General features: G+C 50.0%; 10 protein-coding genes across 10 annotated transcripts; 3 read left to right on the plus strand and 7 right to left on the minus strand.

Moving 5' to 3' along the window:
- Positions 1–53: 53 nt before the first annotated feature.
- Positions 54–819, plus strand: BX661DRAFT_184344 (uncharacterized protein). Its single transcript, XM_051536471.1, has one exon. The coding sequence runs from the start codon at positions 256–258 to the stop codon at positions 775–777; it is 522 nt and encodes a 173-aa protein (XP_051390812.1). The 5' UTR covers positions 54–255; the 3' UTR covers positions 778–819.
- Positions 820–4,740, minus strand: BX661DRAFT_184346 (uncharacterized protein). The gene has a single exon (XM_051536472.1). It carries the CDS (start codon positions 4,496–4,498, stop codon positions 899–901), a length of 3,600 nt encoding a protein of 1,199 aa, XP_051390813.1. The 5' UTR covers positions 4,499–4,740; the 3' UTR covers positions 820–898.
- Positions 4,741–5,194: 454 nt separating this feature from the next.
- On the minus strand, positions 5,195–6,516 carry BX661DRAFT_184348 (uncharacterized protein). Its single transcript, XM_051536473.1, has 2 exons — positions 5,821–6,516; positions 5,195–5,505 (listed from the first exon to the last, which is right to left on the minus strand). The coding sequence occupies exons 1-2, from the start codon at positions 6,407–6,409 to the stop codon at positions 5,366–5,368; spliced, it is 729 nt and encodes a 242-aa protein (XP_051390814.1). The 5' UTR covers positions 6,410–6,516; the 3' UTR covers positions 5,195–5,365.
- Positions 6,517–7,917: 1,401 nt separating this feature from the next.
- On the minus strand, positions 7,918–9,467 carry BX661DRAFT_184351 (uncharacterized protein). Its single transcript, XM_051536474.1, has one exon. It carries the CDS (start codon positions 9,358–9,360, stop codon positions 8,017–8,019), a length of 1,344 nt encoding a protein of 447 aa, XP_051390815.1. The 5' UTR covers positions 9,361–9,467; the 3' UTR covers positions 7,918–8,016.
- BX661DRAFT_184352 (PIN domain-containing protein) lies at positions 9,468–12,024 on the minus strand. The gene has a single exon (XM_051536475.1). It carries the CDS (start codon positions 11,935–11,937, stop codon positions 9,646–9,648), a length of 2,292 nt encoding a protein of 763 aa, XP_051390816.1. The 5' UTR covers positions 11,938–12,024; the 3' UTR covers positions 9,468–9,645.
- A 372-nt stretch (positions 12,025–12,396) lies between these two features.
- On the plus strand, positions 12,397–13,200 carry BX661DRAFT_225291 (uncharacterized protein). Its single transcript, XM_051538936.1, has one exon. It carries the CDS (start codon positions 12,443–12,445, stop codon positions 12,956–12,958), a length of 516 nt encoding a protein of 171 aa, XP_051390817.1. The 5' UTR covers positions 12,397–12,442; the 3' UTR covers positions 12,959–13,200.
- Positions 13,201–14,732: 1,532 nt separating this feature from the next.
- BX661DRAFT_184354 (ceramidase) lies at positions 14,733–15,804 on the minus strand. The gene has a single exon (XM_051536476.1). It carries the CDS (start codon positions 15,630–15,632, stop codon positions 14,826–14,828), a length of 807 nt encoding a protein of 268 aa, XP_051390818.1. The 5' UTR covers positions 15,633–15,804; the 3' UTR covers positions 14,733–14,825.
- Positions 15,805–16,440: 636 nt separating this feature from the next.
- BX661DRAFT_184356 (uncharacterized protein) lies at positions 16,441–18,729 on the minus strand (the record flags this gene model as incomplete). Its single annotated transcript, XM_051536477.1, has 1 exon — positions 16,441–18,729. A coding segment is annotated over exon 1 (1,936 nt), but the record flags the coding sequence as incomplete, so codon positions are not given.
- Positions 18,730–20,296: 1,567 nt separating this feature from the next.
- Positions 20,297–21,118, plus strand: BX661DRAFT_133935 (TLC domain-containing protein; the record flags this gene model as incomplete). Its single annotated transcript, XM_051532629.1, has 1 exon — positions 20,297–21,118. A coding segment is annotated over one exon (822 nt), but the record flags the coding sequence as incomplete, so codon positions are not given.
- Positions 21,119–21,330: 212 nt separating this feature from the next.
- Positions 21,331–22,195, minus strand: BX661DRAFT_36031 (cytidine deaminase-like protein). The gene has a single exon (XM_051539107.1). The coding sequence runs from the start codon at positions 22,072–22,074 to the stop codon at positions 21,466–21,468; it is 609 nt and encodes a 202-aa protein (XP_051390821.1). The 5' UTR covers positions 22,075–22,195; the 3' UTR covers positions 21,331–21,465.
- Positions 22,196–22,271: the final 76 nt, after the last annotated feature.

The raw sequence follows: 22,271 nt of genomic DNA on the forward strand, positions 1-22,271 counted from the left end.
GTGTATGTGCAGACACTATATTGAAAGGTTACACTATGCTTGGTAACACTGAAGGAAATTGGCCGAAGAAAATTGGCACGGCATATATGTGTGAGCAAGATTTGGAGGATCAAGCAAATAAAAACAAACGATCAACCAATTATCGCTACAAATGAAAGTAAAATAGTATTATTATTTTTTGTTTTGCTTTATTTTGAATTTTCATTCATTTCTCATTCAAAAGAATTGCAAATATAAATTCGTTAACCAGGGAAAATGCCAACTACCACAGCCAACCTTACAGCCACGTCGCTCCCTCAAGACCTTCTTGAACAAAAGTCAGCGGCGTGCGTGGGGGTGCAGCGACAGTTCACTTGGGAGGAGGTCAAGCAAGTGGTTGCTGCCGAGCGCCTGGACCTGCTTGGGCGTGTTGCTGAAAATGAGCTGATATACCGCGAGAACATGCAAAAAATACGCAAGGAGTATGGATCAGTCGTTGTCTACATACAGCAGGTGAAGCTGGCGGCATTTCTTTGTGACACAGCCAGCGAGTTTCTGATGATTCCAAACGACTATCCGTACGCGCTTCCCGATAATACCCAGCATTTCATTGTGTGGTCCAAGGTAAAATTGACTCCAGGCACTGTGCCCGATGATGTGATAAGGCGGCTGTTCGAGACCAGGCTCAACAAGGAGATTGGCGCTGGCAAATACGAGTGGGTATGGTTTGTGAACCCGCCCCACTTGCAGAGCATCCCAGAGGTTGTCCACGGACACTTAATTGTGCAAATGATGTAGTGATATGCTCTATATAGAATGTAAAAAAATAATATAAACGAAACAATTAAATGAAAAGATGTATGGTGCATGGTGCATGGTGTATGGAAAAAATAACGCTGCTCTAAACATGGCGCTCGCACTAAGCGTTTTTGGATATCTGGGGATCCGAATTGGACCTGGAATCGAACTCAGGCTTGGTGGGAGTAGTGCTATGTCCATACGTCTCCGACTTGGACAACCCCACGTCATTAGTTGTCGACATCTCCGCATCCGACGAGTGAGAAGCCGGTGTTGGCTGCGGTGACATCGAGTATTCCTGGACGATCGATGGCGCAAAGTTGGGTGAAACTTGCGGCGATGGTGGCTGCCACCCGGATGGGTTGAATCCGCCCATTCCGGTCGTATGTCTGATAAAGCCCTCCGTGAGCGACTCATCGCGCTGGCGCTGGCCGACAGTTCGCTGAGAGGAGAAGAGATGCTTGGCAGACTTTTTGCCTCGGATGATGTTGCCCGCGTGCTTCAGGCCCCGCTTCAACCTGCTGAGACCAAGCTGCACCATACGATCCTCCTCGCCGACACCGAATGGATTGTAGTTGGGATGCTTGATATGGCGGCGGATTTCGTAGGCGACAAGACTCTTCTGCCTCTTAGTGATGCGCTTCTGCACCCTGGTGCGCCGCATGGTTCTGTTAATCAGCTGCGTGAAGTAGTTGACCGCGGACACCACGAGGAACGTCTCCAGCGCAACGGCAACAAAGATGAGGCAGATGAAAACAATGTTTCCCTCTGTAGTGCTCGGAACGGTATCGCCGTAGCCGATGGTCGTGTAGGCCACATAGCAAAAGTACAATGCGTCAAAGTAGGACCAATGCCTGCGCTCGACTGCATAGAAAATACTAGCAGACGCGCACCAGAAGCATATGTTGATGAGTATGGCGGTGAAAAGGTACTTCGCGGGGTCAGAGAGCCCTTCAGGCGCCTTGCGTCTCTGGTCAAGCTTGCCCTTGTCCCTTTTCCAGGCTTTGTCCTTGACCTTGGTGCCGACGGCAGATGCCATGGACATCACACGCTTAAAGCGCCTGTCTGTGTTCCCGTCCATATCGCCGCTCTCGGGCTGCAGCGTCTGATCGGCATGCAAGTTATTGCAATAGTCGCTGTCCTCATCGTCGTTGCTGAGCACGCTGTTCTCATATCTGCGATGTCTGCGATGACTCCTATCGTCGCTGTCATTGCCGCCATGATCACTGTCGCTTTCTTCGTCCACCATATCATCGCCATCCTCATCTTCGCCGCGCTTGCGACCGCCGTACAAAATGCGACGATAAAAGCGCTGCCATGCACTTTGATGAGACAGGGCATCACGGATCTGCGAAATTCGCGACGCGGCAGTGTAGGTCCGCAGCATAGGCAACGGGGTCGGCTCTGCATGCTGTTCGGAGATGCCTCCTTGCCCCTGCAACTGGGCAGGCCCGTCACGCGTTGCAGACATGGGAGAGTCCATTCCCCTTGCACTCGTCTGCTCGGCCTGCATGACCGGATCTAAAGACAAAGTTTCGTGCGGCTGCGAGACATTTTCCGGCTTGCCAGCTTCGTTCAAGTGCTTGCCTACCTCCAAATCACAGTCGCCCGCGGCAACGGTCTCTTCGTCAAACTTTTTGCGCAGCCAGTTCGGGATGCCAATGCGCAAGCGGTGGCTCCGCGAAAACAATATGCGGCTCTTGAGGTCAATCAGAGTGGCTTTCCAGGTGCGCTGCGGCAGACGGGCTGCCAGTCGCCGCTTGACTTGGTTGAGCGCCACATCTTGCTCGAACTTCTTGCGCTTGGCCTCAAAGTCACGCTTGGCCAGACGGATCTTTCGGCGAGTGATTTGAATAACAACATCGCGGGTGTTTAAGAGCATCAGACCAAACAGCAATATCCCCAGCGGGCCGTAGATTAGCTGCAAGATGCGCGAGTAGCCAGGAGACGGCGACTTATTGCCAAAGCCGATGGTTGTGACTGTGACCATGCAAAACATGACGCTGGTGATTGTGTCCCAGCCCTCAATCTTTGACCACGCGTACCCGCCGATGCCAATCCAGACGACAATGACGATGATGTTGAACTGGAGCAAGCGTTGCTGGCGAGACATTCCTGAGCCGCGAAACCGAAATCCAGGGGTGACAAGCAAATCTAGAAGTAGCAGTGTGGCGTTTAGCAGACCGACCGCCGCGCCTGCGTATGAGCAGTAATATTCTCCGGTTAGCTGGGCGTTTGGGTGCTTGGGCCGCTCATTGTTCAGGTAGAAGATGGCGCTGGCAATGATCAGAGCGGCATTGACAAAGTTTGCGAAAATGGATGTCATGGTGGTGATCACCACGCTGTACTCGAGGCAACGCAGGATAAAGCAGACGCCACTTCCCACAATGAGCACAAGCGACATGATGGACGTAATCAGGTATGCGCTGGGATTTTCTACCCTCACCCTATTGCCTTCGGCGTCTTCCTCATTGTACTGCATCCAGCCGCGTCCCAGAAGAATGACGTTGAGCAACACGTTGATAGGAATCAAGTATCCGCCATAAGAGACTAGCGCGCGGAAGTTGTGCTTGGACCTGATGAGGTGCTTCAGCGGGCTGGCCTTTTGTTTGTTTACCGACTGGCGGCTAAAAGTCAACTGGATGTTGCGCAAGTCGTTTGTCATCTCGGGGCCCAGGCCCAGAGCCGGCATGTCGTTGCCATCGTCGCTTCCAAAAGCCATGCGGTTCCGAAGGCCATCCTTTTCCCTGGCTGACGCGACAGTTGTTACCCGCGGGAGCGAAAGGGCTGAGCCTGTCATCCGGTGCAGGGTGCTGTGGTTCGCATCTGCTTGACTGTGCCCATTGCGCACTGAGAATGTCCGCGCTCGCTCGAACCAAGCGGCCTCCATCGGGGAGTTCATCCCAGTAGTTAGCGACCTGGGGTCAGGCGCGTCTGAGATGCTGCTGTCGCTATCATTGTCGTTGCTGCTGCTGCTTTCACTGCTGCTACTCTCACTTCCACTTGCGCTGCTTGTGGATGTATCTGATCGACGCCTGTACCGCCTGCGGAATGTGCGCAACTGTTCGGCTGCAATTTCTGGCTGCTGGTATTGATACTGGTTCACACTAGCCGACCAGTGGGCATGGATGCTTTGCTGCGGCGAAATGGGGACATCGCCGTGTTGTCCTGTACCAACAGAAAGCGGTGGGACCATGCTGTGCTGCGCGTCGGGCATGGTACCAATGGGGGTGTTGACTGGTGGGGGGCCGGATGACAGCGTTTCTCGAATATCAGATCGCAGGCGCTCCAGCGTCGAGTACGACTTTGACAAATTCAGTGTATCAGCCTGCTGTTGCCGCTGTGCCTTGTGTCGGCTATGCCGACCGAATATTCTCATACGGGCACCCTCATCCGCGACTGGCAGCTGAGTTGCCGACGGATGCTGCTCAGGAGGGTCGTGTGCGCAAGCCATGACATCGCCCACAGCCATGCCAGGGATTCTGTCGGTAGAAGGAGAGTTGGCGGACGACCTTTGCGACAGACCTACAAAGGTGACGACTGGATTCCGGAGTTCACCATCACTACCTTGGTTACTGCCGTTATGACTGTTTTCAATATTGTCGCCATTATCGCCACAGCCCTCACGAGGGTCAGTGTGCTCTTCTGCACTCACATCTGCGTTTTCAATGTTTTCGGGATCCCGACGGTTGCTTGAGCCGGATTTTTGTGTGTCCTGCATGCGGCAATATGTTGCAAGCAGGTAATAACACTAAAACAGATATAAATATTGAAAGATTGAAAAGCAAAAAATTTAGCCTCTCAAATAAAAAAGGGCAAGCCTGTCAAAAAAGTAATAAAAAGTGGAGAGCAAAAAAACAAGAAATTGGACAATGAAGGGTTGTGGAGGAAAAAAAGCAAGATAGGTGATCGAGGCACATGCTTGTTAACCAAGGCGCGACAATGCTGCTTTATAGGTCTGAGCACTCATTCAAGCAAGGGTTCTTTCGAAGGGACAACAAAAAAAGACTTTCTGGAAAAGAAAAAGACAGGGTAAGCCCCCATTTTCACTCAACGTTGTTCGATGCTACCTCAACCAGATACAGGGTGAAGATAATTAAGTGGATTTTTCGCTTGAGGGGACAAATATATTTTTCGGTTATTTTTGGCGCTTAGATGGAAGATATAAAAGAAAAGTGTGCCAAGCAAAAACGGGTCAATTGTCTTAGGGCTCACCCCAAACGCCTTTGTCCACCCTTAATTTAAAGCACTCTTTGCTCTGCTTTTGCTACATAGTAAGTAAACTGTTCTTTTGTTTTTTTTGGAGGACACCTTGGCTTTGACCACAATGTCTTTTAAACATCCTTTTTGTGCACAAGGCACAATGATTTTTCCAAGGCAACCATGGGTGGAATGCATCATTTGTATGTGTAATGGTTATTTTACCGTACATTAATTGCCAGTGAAAAAATAAATAGGCATGCTTGGCGTGAAAAATTTTTATATCTAAAAAACGAATTTTATTAAAAATTCTAGTATTAATGTAATGCGATTTGCCAAATTGCATAAGTAGCCACAGGTGCGGTTTTTTCATGCCAGGTGGGCCTGGTCACTTCTCATCAGCCCTATCCCCAAATGCAAATTCGCAGTCGACCTGGCGAATGAACTGAAGCATGAAATCGTGTCGGCGCTGTGCTTCTTGTCGTCCTTGGTCAGTTTTCATTTTTGCGGCCAACTGCAAAAGCTTCTCTACAATCGTAAAAATGTTTACAGAAATAACGAAATGGTTGAATTGACATATGTAAAATATAGATCAAGCAACGCCCACACGTGGAAGAGCAGGAGTACACGAAAATAGCGGGCATCCAGAAATGCGACCTTGCCAGATATAATCATTACATCTATATCGCACTACAACTGAGATATTGTCTTCTATCTACAAAAAAAAACCAACGCTTGCATGTATATTTGTATGCATATTTGCATGCATATTTGTATGCACGGAGCAGGTAAAGTGCAGCTTTACGCGCTGAAAACATTACAATCCCCCAAAAAAAACCTTACCATGGAAGTGAGAAATAGCCGTTGCCGCTGAGTTGTCCGTCGCTTGGACGTACTGCTCATACGTGATGTTTTCAATGAACCTGTCCTTCGGAGCATGAAGTGTACGGTTACGCGCCCCAGAGAAGGCCGCGCATCTGAGCACACCAAATGCGCCAATTGCATCCAGGCGGTCTGCATCCTGCACGCACGCCAGCTCGACACAGCTCTGGCGCCATTCCCAGTCATCCTCATCGCCAGTCCCCTGTTTGTGCAATTCCTCAGCCAAGAGCTCCTTTCGGAAAGACACCCCATCCGCTACGCGGCAAACAAATGCGGCCCTGGCGCTGTCCATCCCAAGGCCGACAAGAAAATTCTCGCTTGAAAATTTCGTGTCGTCATGGTGCACATATTTGGCATCGTCAACATCATGTAGCAGCGCTGCTAGATGAACAACAAGAACGTCAACATGCTTTGTCTGCGATTGCATTCGGGCCAGCGCCAGCGCCTGGCGCACAACACGGTTGACATGCTGCCAGTCGTGCGAACAGTCGTACTTGTTCATGTATTCATGGACAAAATTTTCAGTTTTTTTGATGATTCCCTCGGCCATTGCGGAATGTATTGGACAAATTTAGAAAAATCGAGATGGAAAATCGGAAATGCAGACAGATAATATTATAAAAAAGCTACTTTGGGAGCAGAAGGGCCTACTTTATATAGATGGTGGGAGCTCACTGCCATGCATATTTTCCAAGCCCCAATTTGGTGTCATTTCAACACATTAGAAACCGCATATATGGGCACATGTCAATTGATGGTGGTGGTGGGGGCAGGGGCACGGGCGAAATGACTGTGGCCGACGGAGTGACAAACATTCTGCAAGACCTGTTGGTCAGTTGGTGTAGTTCAAATGGGTGCTCGCATTCGACGATTCACTCTTGGTGCTGCCAACCTTGGTGTTCACATACACAGTGGTATCCTTGAACCTTGATGACGCAATGCTCCTGCTCTGGTCGTTACTGAAGTTGAATGAGCTGGGAGCAGGGGCAATTGGCTGCGGCTGGGGCTGGATGCACCCTTGAGCTTGGTTCTGATCACATGGCTGAGGCTGAGGCATCGGCTGAGGCTGAGGCATCGGCTGGGGCTCAGGCTGAGGCTGGGGCTCAGGCTGAGGCTGAGGCTGGGGCTGGATGCATCCCTGAACTTGGTTCTGATCACATGGCTGAGGCTGAGGCTGGGGCTCAGGCTGAGGCATCGGCTGGGGCTGGGGCTCAGGCTGAGGCTGGGGCTGGGGCTGGATGCATCCCTGAACTTGGTTCTGATCACATGGCTGAGGCTGAGGCTGGGGCTCAGGCTGAGGCTGGGGCTGGGGCTGGATGCATCCCTGAACTTGGTTCTGATCACATGGCTGAGGCTGAGGCTGGGGCTCAGGCTGAGGCTGAGGCTGGGGTTGGACTGCTGGACCACATGCCTGGCCAGGGAACATGCCGCAAGGCATTGTGCGGCCACCAGTCACGAAGCTCAGATCAGGGAACCCAGAGGTGTGCCTGAAGCCTGGGCCAATGAACTGTGAGCTGGGGAACAGATTGCTAGCGGTAAAGCGGAATCCACCAGTGCAGCCACCAAAGCCACACTGGTTGCGCTCATGCAGGTCGCGGTTATAAAAGCCACCCTCATATGGGCTACCCTCATACATGCTACCCTCAGGAGCCATGAGCTCATGGTCGGCAATGGGGAAAGAGTGGACTGAGGCAATAGCCAGGACAAACAACAGGGAGGTGATCTTGAACATTGTTAGTTTTTTGGTTTTTTTGGTTTTTTTGCAGTATTGTTTAGAAAAAGGTTATAACAAAGACCCAAATGATTGAGGTTCTGAGGTTTCTAATTTGAAATTGTGGCCACACCCGTCGTATTTATACTCCAAACGATATGAGAGCTCTCTATCCAAAATAATAATGACAAAAAAAGAAAAGTCTTACACTGGCTTTCCTCAGACTGATAGATATCACATCTGGCATATTATCAATCATACCAGAACTGACAAGTGCTGGAACACACTGATAACTGAGGAATTGCGAAATGGCCGTTGGCTACATATATGTGTGCAAATGATGTTGATCATGTTTTTTGCTTAAAAATATTTTTTGGAAGGTGAATAAGGAATATTGAGTATTTGAATGGCAAAAATGATAAAAAAGTAAATCAAATCACCACGCTTCAGCTGCGCCCACCATGGGATCCACCGCGGCCACCACGAGATCCACCACGTCCACCACTGGAGCTGCCACGGGAGCCTCCACGGGAGCCACCACGTCCGCCGCGAGAGCCACCACGAGCGCCGCCACGCGAACCACCACGGAATCCACCACGGCCTCCAGTATCTGACGAGCGCCTTCCAGACGACTCGGGTGCCTTAGCAAAGTTTATTTTCTTCTCAGCAAAGCCCTGGCTCCGCGCCGTACGGCGCTTCTTGTTCGACGGCTTATCACCCTTCACCGAGCGAGTTCCCTCGAGAACCGAAGTGACCGACTCATCAGCGCTGTGCTCGCGTCTTCCGCCCTTCTTCTCCTTGGAAACCTTATCACTGCCGCGCTCCACACGCAGCTTGCGCGAGTTGATCTCTGTGCCATTGAGCTTCAGTGCCAATGCGACCGCTGCCCGGTCGTCGAATTGCACGTAGCCAAAGCCCTTTCCAATGTTGGTCCGAGCGTCGCGGATGATGCGCACGTTCTCAACGGTTCCGCAGGTGCCGAAATGTGTCCACAGCTCCTCCTCCTGAGCGGCAAAATCCAAGTTGCCGACAAAAATCGACCGCTTCGAGTCGTGGGCCTTGGCGTTGCTGGCCAGATCTATCCGGAGGTGCTTCTCTTGGAAGACGGTTCCGTTGAGCTCGAGGGCCTTGGTGGCGGATTCCTCAGAGGTGTACTCCACGTAGGCATTGCACGACTGACGCGCCGAGTGGAACTTGCCCTGGATAAAGGCAACCTTGCGCGGCAGGATCTCAGAGAAGGCAATGGATCTGAAGCGGATGGCCTTGATCTTGCCGTACTTTACGCACAGCGCCTTAAGCTGACTGTAGACCTTGCCATCTGTGATGCACTCAATGGTGATGTTGCCAATGAAAATAGTACGCTTGAGGGTCACAGAGTCCTGGGGCATGCGGCCAAGAAGGTTCTTCTTGGGCTTCTTGACCTGGGCCTCCTCTTCCTCCTCATCCTCAAGGTCCTTGTCCAGACCGTGGCCGACGCGGCGAGCACGCTTGGCCTTGGCCTCGCGCTCCTCACGATCTGCGGTCTCAACCTCAGTCTCCTCCTGCTCGGGTTCATCCTTGCCGTTTCTGGCTCTCTTGGATCCAATCTTCAGCTTTGAGATCTTTTCGGCGGCCTTATCGGTGTCTGCGCTGCCCGAGGCCTTGGGCTCGGGCTTCGAAGCAACAACCTTCACGGGCACCTGCGGGGGTGCGTTTTTAAACAGATCGTCGAGCGCGCTGCTGATGACTGTCTCGCCCTTGGTGCTGCCGACAAGCAGCTGCGATAGCTCGCCCTTCTTCAATATGGTCATGATCGTGTGCGTGTGTTTGTGCGTATTGCTGGTGGTGGTGGTAATAAAATTTAAAGAGTATATTGCAAGAGAATGAATGAGCAGATACTCGAAATAAATAAAGAGTAACGCAAAGGTGTTTGGGTGTGCGGTGCAAAAATCAAATCATATAAAGCTGGTCCGTCACATTTGCGAATTTTCGTACCTGTCGCCCAGTGAGCAACAAAGGAAAAAAAAACTACACAGAAAAAAAAGTACGACTGATCATCGGCGTGATCACCAATATTAAATTACATTGCATTTCTCTCAGCTGTTGTCTTTGAGCCACTGAGACCACTTGTTGTAAAAATGGTGGCGCTGGTTCTCCTGCTGCTTGTTTTCGACCAGGGCGCACTGGGTTAGCAGGCTGTTGGCGAGCTGGACTAGCTGCACGGTCTCTTCGATCTGCCGATTCATGTCCTCTGGCTGAGTGCTGCGCAGCGAAATTGGAAGCTGCTGGAAGCTCAAATTTGGTGGCAGCGACTGCGAAGTGAAGGGGCACACAGCGACGCCCTCGAGCTTCATGACCCACGGCAGCACGCGGCGAATAGCATTGTGGTCGCGCTTGTGGAAAGCCTGGCTGATGGAGCCCCAGTAGCACAAAATGACAGTGAGAATCGTGGTTGTCGATTTCCACGGTGGCTGCAAAAACTTGCGCTGCAAAACATCTGACCAACTTTCGGCGTACGTCGGTTGCGGTTGCAGCTTCTTCTTCAGTTGGCCAAGCAGGACCTCGTACAGCCCGCAGCCTGTTCTGCTGCGCATATACCTCACTATTTCGACCGAGATGTCGAGTGCGGTGTTAACCAGGCCGATTTCCTTATTTGGCGAGTCGTCCAGATATATAATGACTGGAGTGTCGCTGTTGCCCCTGGTGTTATTTGGAATTGGCGTTCGCTGGTCTTGCGTCTGCATCTGCGGCTGCGGCTGCGCGACTGTGGAGGATATACCCGGGGTCAATCCCGGAACAGGAGTGCGCGGGACCGCGGCGGTGGCCAGCCCTGGCAATGTGCGCTGAGTTTGCTTCTGTGGCAGCACACTTGTAGAGGAGGTCAGCAGGGTCAACCCGGGAATAGGCGATTGCAGAGTTGAAGCAGTGCCCAACCCTGGCAGTGTGCGCTTTAGGGAGGCTAGGCCGGGCACCGGAGCAGACCTGAGGCTGGTTTCTGTTGATGCGGGGCGAGTGGTCGAGTGAACAATCTCGATCTCGTCGACATCCATCTCATCGTCTGAGTCCTCGATAACAATAGGCTGTTGTTGCTGAAGCTTTTGTTGCTGAAGCTGTTGCTGCTGTAACAACGAAATATTAAAAAGTCCGAGTCCGGAATGTGCATGACAAATGTTTCTATTGTCATGTGCAAGTGCATTGGTCATAGGACCTGCCATTTGGCTAGACACTGGATGCTCGAATGCGCTGGCCTGATTTCCAAATAGGTTGTTCTGTATCGCTTGGAATGCTACTGGTCTCACAATGCCATATGACTGGTTCTGTTGCTGTATCTTATTCTTATTTTTACTCTGTCGCTGCAGTTGCCATTGCTGATGTTGCTGATGTGTTGCTGATGAGCGTAACTGCATGGTCAAGTGAGGCGAACTGGGAGATACACGGGCCTTTTTAGACCGACTTTGCTCCATAATATCTGGATCGTTGTCGTTGCCGTTGGTTGTCATATCCCAAGGAATGCAATGTGTCGTCGGAATGGTGACAAGTGACCCCTTTTGCTGGTGCTTTCTAGGTACTTTATATGGATGAGCGCGAGCAATCTTTCTGAGTTTCCCAGCCACCTTGGCCATCAATGGCGGTGCCCTAGCCGCACCTGCAGCAGCAACCCCTCTATAGACGCTACTCTCCGGCGGAAGCACCTGCACAGCATCATCGGATTTGAGCAGCGAGTTCTCAATAATATTGAGCAATCCCTGGGCGTCCATAGCCCAATCTCCGCAGGTCGCGCACCCATTAGCGCGCGCCTTGACATTCAATGAGCGGTCTTGCGTGAGAATGGCCACAGGAAGCTTGCATTTTTCAATAAAGTACAAGCAGCAATCGAGAATCTTGTCATCGTTGATTGTTTCGTTCCTCAAATACTCTGAACGCCTTTGGCACCGAAGTGCATTCCCCTGCCGCCCGAGTGCATCATCGAGATATCGATTGGCACTGCGTGCCAGCGTGGAAACTTCCTGTAATGGCCTGTTGGGGCGCGTACTCATCCTTTTGCACGACTTGAGTCCATCCAACTCTTGGATTACTATCCAGGGAACTACAATAACCAGTTCCCGGGTGAGAGCAATAGTTGCAAGCGACATGATCAGGGGCAGGTTGTCGAGAAAATAGTTGGTGTCAATGACAACTATCATGCGCGCCTTGTCGAGCAAATCGCCCTCGATCATGGGCAGTGAGAGAGTATTCGGCGGGGTATTTGTGTTGGGCCGCCTGTACTTAATCGGGCGTTCAGACTCGGCAGCGTCGTCAGATGGATTCAATACAGCCGCTGACAAGTCTGTGGATCCCACAGCACCGCTGCTTTGATTAAAAATAATACTGGGCCTGTTGTCGTTCATTATCCTTGGAAAATGGGAAATTAATAATAAGAATAAATAATTGAAGGTGAATTGAAGGAATAATTTAATTTGAAACAAAAATATACAAATAGAAACAAAACAAAAAGCATTGGGATTAGGCAACCAGCAGCTATACATTTAGCAAATTTTGGCAAAATATCAGGAGCGTGGCTTTGTTTTGACCAAGAACCAAAACGCATGAAAATATGACAACTAAGCTAAAAAATAAAAACTGATTTTGCCTGAGTACCTTTTCGATAAATTAAAACTTTAAATTACACTCAGGATGATACTCCTCTCTCTATGTTTGGGTGTGATTACGAGTCACAGGTCTATTAGTAATATTTTTGGATTTATACGTTTCAAGTGACTTGTGCCATATCCAAGCATGTCTGTACAAGTTTCACCAAATCGGCGAATCATTTCCCGCACAAGGCCTGGGATCCAAAACATAGATTAATTTTTTTTTACCTCGTTATACAATATTACTTTGCACAAAAATAAAATGTTATTTTTGGCCATCCGAGCGACTTCGCGCACCATAAAACCATCGATCACACGCAGCTGGACGCGAAACCTATCTCAATCGGCGAAACGACAGTCAGACGTCTTCCCACTAACCAAGCCAAGTTGGTCAGTAAACACGTTGTTAAACGGCGCCGAGGGCATTAAGCACCCGGAAAAGCTCGACGGCGAGCTAGACCAAGCCAGAATACGCCGGCTATATGAGCTCTCCGGACTTCAACTCCCGGACCCTGCGGTTGAGTCAGAGAGATACAAACAAATTTCCGAGCACGTTAATCAACTCAAGGACTTTTTGGGTCATATACAGGCTGTTGAGGAGACGGATAAGCTTGATGGTGTGGTGCCGTTGATGAGGATTGCGGAGGTTTTGGAGTTTACCATTGAGGAGCCTAATGCTGGGTTGGTCGTTGGTGTGGATTCGGAGGCGCATTTGGGAAGACGTGTGCTGGAGCTGGCGGCAAAAACCAGCGGAGATTATTTGATTGTCGAAGAATAAACTGTATTAAATTGTTTATTTTGCGAAAACAGGAAAAGAAAAATGCAGTGTCAAGTGATATTGCTGCTTGCTGTCATTCCATTATACAAATGAATTGGATAATAGAATAAAAAAAAGCAAGTCTTATTTATTTTCTTTGCTGTGTTGAGAACCCCATGGGGGGACTGCTACCCGGGCTGAGACCCGCAGGCACGCACAGATGCATCAAATATATGCAAGTCATCATTTTTATTTAAATGTCGTCACGAAATTCGGATAATATCCGTACCTCAAGGCAAATTGGTAACCGTAACGACGGAAAACCCGAGTACAAACCCACCAAAAGTCCGGTCAACAGAACATCAGTAAATCAGACAAATCTGGCGAATACAACGAAGGTGACCCCAAGAAAAAAATCCAAACAAAAAAACCATCCAACCACATCAGTAAATTTATTGAAGGTAACCTTGTAATTCATCAGGGCAAGTTACAAAATCAGTAAATAATGGCAACAATGGCAACAATTTCAAATTGTATTATGCGGATGGTCAAGCATTTGCTCCTCATTTAAAAAATGGCAATAATACAAGTAGGGATAATGATACCAATGGGATGATTGATTTATACATACTTAGTATTTCTATGGGGAGGGGGGGGGAGGAATAGACATGTTAATTTACAATATGTAGATTTTTGTGTCTCCACACAAATGCATTACCCTCTTTATTTTACTTCTTTTTACATTAGCAATAAGATGACATCAAATAAGAAATTAAACTACTAGCTTGACTTTCTTTTTTCCTTTACGTTTTTATTCTTATAGTATTAAACAAATATACTTATTTATTATATATACAATAAAATTATATTTTATGTATAGATATATTGAGATGAGAATGCGCTTAGCGCTAATAGTTTTCATAACATCCGCAGTACTTTCATTGTTTTTCCTTTTCCTCGTCCAACCCACCATCACCACTATAGCAGACACAAACGCCAGGCAAGCTGCAACACATAACATTGACGCACTAAACAGAACAATGGGGTTCCACCGCATATACTCAATCACATCCGCCTCCAAAACCACAAAAATAAACGCTATATCCAACCTACTCGATCTCAATCTAACCCACATCAACACAACGACCCCGGCGCAACCACAAGCCCAAATACAAATCCAACCCCGGAAAAAAAAACTCCAAACAGAATTTACAATACCCCCCACACTCTCAACCGATTTTCCCACCCATAGGCTAATCTACAAAGACATGGTGGAGAACAATATCCAAACAGCGCTGATCCTCGGGCCCAATATTGATATGGAGCTGGATATCAAGCAGATTCTCTGCCGGGTGCAGTATAGGCTTAAATTTGACTTGCTTTTTCTCTGTCGTTCGCATTCAGAGCCATCCGAGCATGGGCTATCCACCCTGCTCCAAATCCTTCAACTGACAGAAAACGACCCGGATGAGTCTCATTTAGAGCAACTGCAGAATACAAAAAGAGATTTCCTCGCTAGATCTACAGCAGTTTACCGGTCGGTTGATCCCAGAGGCGGAATTGAAAATGGATATGCTTTGAGTCTACGCATGGCCGAGAGGCTGCAAAAGATAGATAACTCGAAGGAAGGGGTGGATTTTGCTTTGAGAAGTGTGGCTATGAATCAGAAGTTTAATTTGTGGAGCGTCTCACCTCCTGTTATTACCGATTCTAGGGCTTGCCAGTATCTCAAAACGTCTGTGCTGGCCGCCATGTCATTGAGAAATGATAATCCGCACGATCACCCACCATATATTGATCTGTAATGAATAAATTTAAAACAGCAACCTGTAAGCAAAAAAATGTAAAATGAAAAAAGGTATATTATTATTTGTTTCACAAAAAAAAACTAGTTTGCATGGATATATGGAAAAATAACACAGATATTTCTCAACTTGAAGGGAATATTCCTGACGAAGCAGTAATGTCCCATCATCAAAATGACCAAGTAAACGAGGCCCAACGACGCCAGCACATGCCACCATGCATGTAACTGCACATTAAATGGCAGAACGGAGCCCTCCTGACCATTAACATATGAGCATAAATTAGTGTCCACGAGCCAAAACGCCGCAGCCACACCATAGCACTTTGCACCCCTAGCGAACAGCCCAGCAACATGACTCATCCCAGCCTCCTCCAATTCGCGCTTAGCGCGCCAGCACAAATACACCATAACAAGAGAAAGCCCATTGAAACTCGCTTGGAACAAAAAGAACTGCAACTTGCCACTAAACCCAGCAGTAAACAAGGACACCAAGGCAGTCCACAGAACCAAAGCCCATTTAAGTTTCTGCTCATCCACATTCTTGTACTGAGTGGTTATTGTTAGGTAGCAGGCTATGGAGATGGCCCAGAGCATGGGTAGTTCGTCGGTCATTTGCATGGAGTACTTTAGTGTAGCGTGGAAGAGCCAGCTTCCAAGACCGACAATGGTGATGGAGCGGCCTAGAAGAGTGAAGCCGCGGTGGTTGGTTGGGTTCATACGGGCGCAGGCTTCGCCGAGGAGTATCATGGAGACAGATGACCAGCTGTTGAAGAATTCGGCGATGTAGGGGGTCCATGTGTAGTTCTCTTCGCACCAGTCGACGGACGCTGTGATGTCGCCCCAGTAGCCGGCGCCGATAGGGGAGGAAATTGGTATAATGGGTGCCATTAATAGTAATAAGGAATTATCTTTGTAAGTATAGTCTGGGATAAGATAGGTAAAGAAAAAAGATGGAAAGAAATATGTGAACGGATGGAAAAAAAAAAATATAAAAAAAAAAATTATTGGAGAAAACAAAGTAGCAGATATAAATTTTTTTGGTGGCTGCCGTAATAATGATAAAAAAAATATTTTCTGCTTGGAAAAAAAGTGAGTGACATGCATAGACAGTGAGAGAAAAAAAAGACACATGGGCCACATTATATAGTTTAATAAAAATATACAGAATCGGGATGGGCCCCCTTATTTCACTTTTCTTGTGTGTAGGTGGGCCTTTTGTTTTAGTCTTTTCATTGACAATATGAACATCAACTAATCAAACACTTTGAAAAAATTGACTTTTTAAAAAAATACCAATGGTATTGCCCTGCGGATCAAACAGTACTAGACCCCCACCTCCACCTCTCCCCTCCCCTCCACCTCTGAGAGAGTAAGAGGATATAAGGAACACCAGTGTAGACATGCTTTATGAGCGAAAAACAGACTTAATTATATATTGTTCTTGAACCCCCCAGTAACGGAAATTAGTAAGCACTGGACCCTTTTTTTCCACCTCCTTCCCCCAAAAATGGACAATACAACCAATCGCCTCCATTTTTTTTGGGCGAATGGGAGGAGTCGGAATTCTGAATTCTTAATCAGGCCAATAAAAAAAGCCTAAAAATTTAAAAAAAAATTAAACACGCTCGTCAAAGCGGAAATTTGTGGTTGGATCAAAAAAAAAAACTATGCAAAACACTCTTGCGTTGCGAGACGAGAGCAGTAATGTAAAAATTGATAATTGAAAATATCTTCGTTGCCGCAGCAACTTGGAGCTTTTGGCTACAAATCTGCACTGGTCTCCACAGCGGAATTCAATCTTTTATTCATTTATTGATTTATTTTACGAATTCCGCGATAAAAACCCTTAGAATTCCGCTAGAATTCCGCATAAGGCCTTTCCAATTCAATTAAACTAAAATGAGCCACAGCCAGTCGCCGTTCGACGCAGTCCCAGACGAGCTCCTTGCGCTAATCCTATCAAACCTCACAGCCGCCGCTCTGGAACGCGCCGGGGCAGTCAGTCGGCGATGGCGGCGGGTGGTGACAGACGACGGCAGCTGGCGACGCGCCCTAGCCCAGGAATTCACGCAGCTCCCATTCTCGCGCATCTCCGCCACCAGCTGGCGCCAAGAGTTCACGCAGCGTCTGCGGCTGCGGCGGCGCTGGCTCGGCACGCGGCACCACCAGCGGCTGGAATACTGCGCGCGCACCGGGATGGTCGACCGCATTGTGGGCGGCAGCACGTGGGCGCTGGCCGTAAGCGTAGGCGCGGCGGCGGCGATGCTGGTGGATGCGCGATCGGGCCGGATGCTGGCGCCGGTGGTGTGCGGCGGCCGCGGGAGCAGCGTGGCGACGCGCGTCGATGGTGTTGTGTGGGGGATGGCTGATGGCAGCGGCGCCGCCGTGCATTTGACGCCGCAGGGCCGCGCGCGCGCGATCGTGCGGCAGATGCGCACCGGCACCGCGCCAGTGCTGGCGGTCGCCGGGTGCGCGGACGCGCTGGCGCAGGGCGCGGACTGGCGCAGCAGGTATGATGTTCCGGATGCGCTGCTGGTGGCCGGCGCAGACGCGCTCGGGTGCGTGCGCCTGTGGTGGGACCACACGGGCGCGCACCACCGGGAGCTGAGCGCCGGCGATCGGCGGCCACTGGTGGCTGTGGCGTGGGCCGCGGGCGTGCGCTTTGTGGCGGCGGCCTCGGCGGCGGCGCTGCTGCTGTGGGACCTGGAGGCTGGGCCCGAGGCGCCTGGGCCCGTGCGCGTGGCCCTGGGCGCGGCCGCCGGGCCTGTGGTCATGCTCGCTGGTGATCCGCTGGCGCCCGTGTTCTGCTTGGCGACCGAGCGCGGCGGCGTTTGGCGCGTGGATGCGCGCAGCGGCGCGGTGCTCGCGCGCTTTGCCGTGCCGCTGCCGCCGGCTGCGGCGCCACTGACGGCTGCGTCCGTAGACTTTGCCGTGCCGGCCGGCCGCGTGCCGGGAATCTCGCGGCCGCCGCGGTGGGGCACGCCCTCGCCGCCGGCCTCGCCAGGAGGCAGCGCGTCGGAGCCCGGCGTACCGCCGACCACGCCAACGCTGCGCATCCCACCGCCCCCCGCCGCTGCTGCCGCCGCCGCCAGCGCATCGTCGGCCACACAGCTGCTCCTCATTGGCGATGCCGCCGGCAGCCTGATGATGTTTGACTTTGGCGCGGGCTCTGGGTCGCCGGCCATCCACGCGTGGCCGCACCTGCATCGGCTGGCAGTCTCGTCGGTCCAGAGCAGCGCCGCCGTGGTGGTTTCGGCAGCGCGCGACGGCCAGGTGGCGGTTCTGGAGCCGCTCACCGGCCAGCGGCTCTCGTCCCTGCGGTGCCGGTCGGGCGGCCGCAGCAGCGCCCTGGCGCAGTGGCACCACGCCGTGCGGTCGCCGCTGCTCCAGCAAGAGCACCACGTGCAGGTGGCCGTGCGGCTAGCCCAGGCGCTGGGGGCACGCACGGCGGAGCAGTGGGCGCGCCAGGTGGCCGAGCAAACGGGCGACCGCCTGGACCGCACGGAAAACATGGGTGCAGCGGCCGTGGACCAGGTGCTGGGGTACTTTACCTGGGCGCAGATTGACCCGGACCTGCCCGTGCGCGGGTTCCCGACCCTGGTCCCACACTTGGCACTCACCAATGACCGCCTGCTGGTGGCCAGCGGCACCCATATCCACGCATGCCACGTTACCGAGCCACCTCCCGCGGTGGCTGGTGGCCGGTCGCGCAATAGGCAGCGCCGCGGTTGTGCGGGCGCAGTGTCGGCGCGCGTGCAGGGTGCGCGCGAGCTGGCCGATGAGCTTAGCGCATTGCGGGTCGAGTCCGAGGAGGAGCGCGGTCGGCGCATGCGGTGGGCGGAGGAGCAGAGCTACCTGGACGACCGCTTTGGCGGATTGGGGCTGGACCCGCAGGAGCAGATTGAGTATGCACTTTGGCTGAGCAGCAATGCCGATGGCGATGGCGATGGCGATGGCGATGGCGATGCTGATGCTGATGCTGATGCTGATGCTGATGCTGATGCCAGTGCCAATGCCGGTGCCAATGCCAGTGCCAATGCCGGTGCCAATGCCAATGCCAATGCCGATAATGCTAATGACAAAGGCGGCGGGGCTACTGCGTGGCGTGGCCCTGGGAGCCCTTTCCTCGACGACATGACGGAGGAGGAGCAGGTCGCGTACGCCATTATGCTGTCCAGCTCGTAGAAATCCTTACTGCTGCAAGCCATTTGCTTTTCTGCTTTTCTTACACCTTGAATTGACTTTGTGAAGAGCATGCAACACATGATGCTCAGAGGAATTAATTCTGAAAAAGACCCTCATTTCCCCACCCCCCCCCCCCCAAAGCCATTGTTTTTGTAGCTTCGTGTTGGCTTGTTCGCATGAATGCTGGGACGAGACTAGAACGGCAGTTGAAGGATAAGGGTTAATTTCTTAAAATTATTCCTTTAGAGGGGGAATGTGTTCCTGCATGCATACAATTGTTCTATGCAAACCCAAGAGTCTCACGCGAGAGCAGAAAAAAAGTATAACAGCAGAAAAGAAAGGAATAATAAAAGGATCACTCTTGTTCCTAATTGTATATAAAAAATCCAAAATATTTTTTTGTTATTCAGCTCGTACTACTCCTTCCTTAACTTTTATTTTATTTTATTCCCCTTTTCACCTTTATCCACCCCCCCAATTTTTCCCTTTCTTTTTTCTTTCTTTTTTTTACCGTGTTACATATTTCAGCTCGGAGTGGAAAAAATAAGAAGAAAAAAACATTTTCTGCCAATCCGTTTCGATTTTTTTGTACTTTTTTCGGAGGAGTTCCAGAGCTGATTATTTATTATCTTTTGCCCATTTCCGCACTTGAAACACTTACAATCCACAGCCTTTTTCCTCTCTTTTTCCCCAAAAGAAAGAATATTTGAAATATTGGGTTTTCTTGCCTCCTTGTTTTGTTTTTCTCTTTGCTTTTGCTTCTATTTTTTTCTTTCTTTTCCTATTTTCGCTAAAAAAAATTAAAACCTAATACTAATAATAACAACATTCCCCTCCCCCTTTTCTTTATATATATATATCCATCTATCTATCTATTTGTACTTATTTATTACTTCTAATTGACTATAAAAAGCGACTTTTCTTCTTTCATTCTCACCAGCATGCCGCCTCTGGAAAGACGCCAGCCACCGGCGGTCGCTGCAGCCGACCACAGGCCCCAGACCAACCGCATAGAGGCCAGCCCGGCCCTATCCACGTCCTCCGGCGAACCCAAACGGCGGCTGCGCTCACGCCGACACACCAAGCGCACCTCCGCAGAACAGCCCGAGGACATCGGCGTCGACGGCAAGCCCATCCTGCGGCTGTCCGGGGACAAAAACCTCATCCTGAACACGCGCAACCCAGTGATAATCTTTCTGGCGAAAAACGAACTCTCTCTCTCTCTGCTCTTCCTCACCGTACTCCACGGCTGCTATTGGCTCGGCTACCAGTGGCCGGAGCAGTGGATCTGCATGCAACATCGGACCAACTCAGTTATTGGCGCCAATGGAGCCGCTGGAACCGCTGGTGCGGTAGAGAGGTTTGTGCGGGGCGTGCATGATTTCAAGTTTGTGTTTTATTGGATTGTCCAGCTGGTTGCTACTCGCTCTATGCTCTTGCATCATCTGCTGCCGATAATCCCCCGGGCACTGGGCATCGGGAGTGCGCGGAAGCAAAGGCGTTTTTGCGAAATGGCCTGGAACATGCTTTACATTACAACGTCGTGGGCGATCGGCTACAGTGTCTGGGAGGCGTCCCCGTACTATATGAATACGGAGAACCTGTATGCGAATTACCCGGATGAGCATATGCTTATGCCCTATGGGCTTAAGTGGTACTACCTGGTGCAGGCGGCTTTTTGGCTGTCAAACGTCTACACCATTCATGTGGAGGAGCGGCGCAAGGACCATGTGGAGATGATGACCCACCATATGGCGACAATCACACTTGTACTAATGTCATATGCCTGCCATTTCACGAGATTCGGCCATGTCTTCATGCTGATTATGGATTTCCCCGATATCTTCCTGACCTCGGCCAAGATGTTCCGCTACTTGAATCACGAGCTCATACCCAACATTCTCTTTGGCCTCTTCAGTATCTCATGGATCGTCACTAAGCACTATTTGTGCCTGAAAATGATGTTTTCTATTTGGACCCAAGGTACATATTTGATCCCCCAGGAGAAGCGATTCCCGCATTATCCAAACTCCTACGCCTCTATCACTATTGGCTGTGTGTTTTGGGCTTTTCTGGGCCTTTTGCAGATTATCTTGATCTATTGGTTCGCTTTGATCTTGAACGTGCTGCAGAAGGTGCTGCTCAAGGGAGGGGGGCCTAAAGATACGAGGTCGGATGATGAGAGCGAAGGCGAGGGCGAGGATGAAGAGCTGGAGGAGACTGCTGTTGACACCAAGGACGCGGAATTGCCCAATAAGGCTGAGTAATAATTTGTTTTTCTTTTCTTTTTCTCGATTCCTATTTATTTTTGCTTTCTATTCACGAATTTCTTTTTGTTTTCTTTGTTGTTCACACTCACTCACTCACTCATTACATTCTTTTTACTCTAAAAAATAATTTTTATTTCTATTTCTATTTATCATAACTCCAATAACTCCAATAACCCAACAACCCTAAATCCAAAATCCAAAATTACGCAACAAAAATTAACACCATATTATTACTCTATATTTGTATGTATGTACGTTTGTTTGTTTTACTTGTCCTCGACGTTTAAATCCCCAGTCTTCAAAACCCTATTAGCCTTTTTCCTCGGCTGCGGCGCCTCTGTATTCTCCTTAATATAAAACTGTCTCAACAACAATACCGCCTCGTCCTTCAAAAACCCACCCTCCGCCACATACTCCCTCCCATCAACTACCCCCTGATGCACGCCTAAAACCGACCCACACCCTCCAAACCTCTCATTCCCACAACCAAAAAACACCCTCCCAATCCCAACCAATCTCAAAGCCGCCGCACACATAATACATGGCTCCACAGTAACATACAAATCGGTTTCGGCGAATTGTTCTCGGGTGTATTTGAGGTGGTGGATCATGAGGTCAATGGCGACTATTTCGGCATGTCGGGTACCGTTTTTGGATAGGTTGGTTTCGTTGCGGCCTTGGCCAACTTGCTTGTTGGTCGGGTGGTGGATGAAAACGCAGCCGACTGGGACTTCGTTGTTTTGGAGCGCCTCCTGGGCCATGTTGAGCGCTTGACGCATGTGCGTGAGCCGCTGGGTATGTGTATCTTGGGATTCTAGGCATTCTTGTGATCCTTGGAAATCTTGGGATTCTTGGGGTACCGAATCAGTAAACATTTTTGTTGTTGTTGTTGTTGTTGTTGTGTATATTGAGATCAAATAAGGGTTGTTCTTCGTAAATGGAAATAATAAGAATTGAAATTGAAATTATTTTTGTATTTTAGTTGCTTATGTAAAACCACCATAACTAAAAAAAATGTTGGTTTGGTTTGGTTGAGTCGCAGACATTTGGGCTATTTCACACGTGAGGTATC

This window comes from Kickxella alabastrina (genome assembly GCF_025024165.1).
Source record: "Kickxella alabastrina strain RSA 675 chromosome Unknown BX661scaffold_15, whole genome shotgun sequence".
Classification (NCBI taxonomy): domain Eukaryota; kingdom Fungi; phylum Kickxellomycota; class Kickxellomycetes; order Kickxellales; family Kickxellaceae; genus Kickxella; species Kickxella alabastrina.

What these genes read in the sequence shown, in the direction of transcription:
- BX661DRAFT_184344 (XM_051536471.1), top strand. Translation starts at nt 256, where the DNA reads ATGCCAACTACCACAGCCAACCTTACAGCCACGTCGCTCCCTCAAGAC.
- BX661DRAFT_184346 (XM_051536472.1), bottom strand. Translation starts at nt 4,498, where the DNA reads ATGCAGGACACACAAAAATCCGGCTCAAGCAACCGTCGGGATCCCGAA.
- BX661DRAFT_184348 (XM_051536473.1), bottom strand. Translation starts at nt 6,409, where the DNA reads ATGGCCGAGGGAATCATCAAAAAAACTGAAAATTTTGTCCATGAATAC. An exon ending in GGCTATTTCTCACTTCCATG is followed by an intron (nt 5,506 to 5,820) that starts GTAAGGTTTTTT and finishes TTACGATTGTAG; the next exon opens with AGAAGCTTTTGCAGTTGGCC.
- BX661DRAFT_184351 (XM_051536474.1), bottom strand. Translation starts at nt 9,360, where the DNA reads ATGACCATATTGAAGAAGGGCGAGCTATCGCAGCTGCTTGTCGGCAGC.
- BX661DRAFT_184352 (XM_051536475.1), bottom strand. Translation starts at nt 11,937, where the DNA reads ATGAACGACAACAGGCCCAGTATTATTTTTAATCAAAGCAGCGGTGCT.
- BX661DRAFT_225291 (XM_051538936.1), top strand. Translation starts at nt 12,443, where the DNA reads ATGTTATTTTTGGCCATCCGAGCGACTTCGCGCACCATAAAACCATCG.
- BX661DRAFT_184354 (XM_051536476.1), bottom strand. Translation starts at nt 15,632, where the DNA reads ATGGCACCCATTATACCAATTTCCTCCCCTATCGGCGCCGGCTACTGG.
- BX661DRAFT_36031 (XM_051539107.1), bottom strand. Translation starts at nt 22,074, where the DNA reads ATGTTTACTGATTCGGTACCCCAAGAATCCCAAGATTTCCAAGGATCA.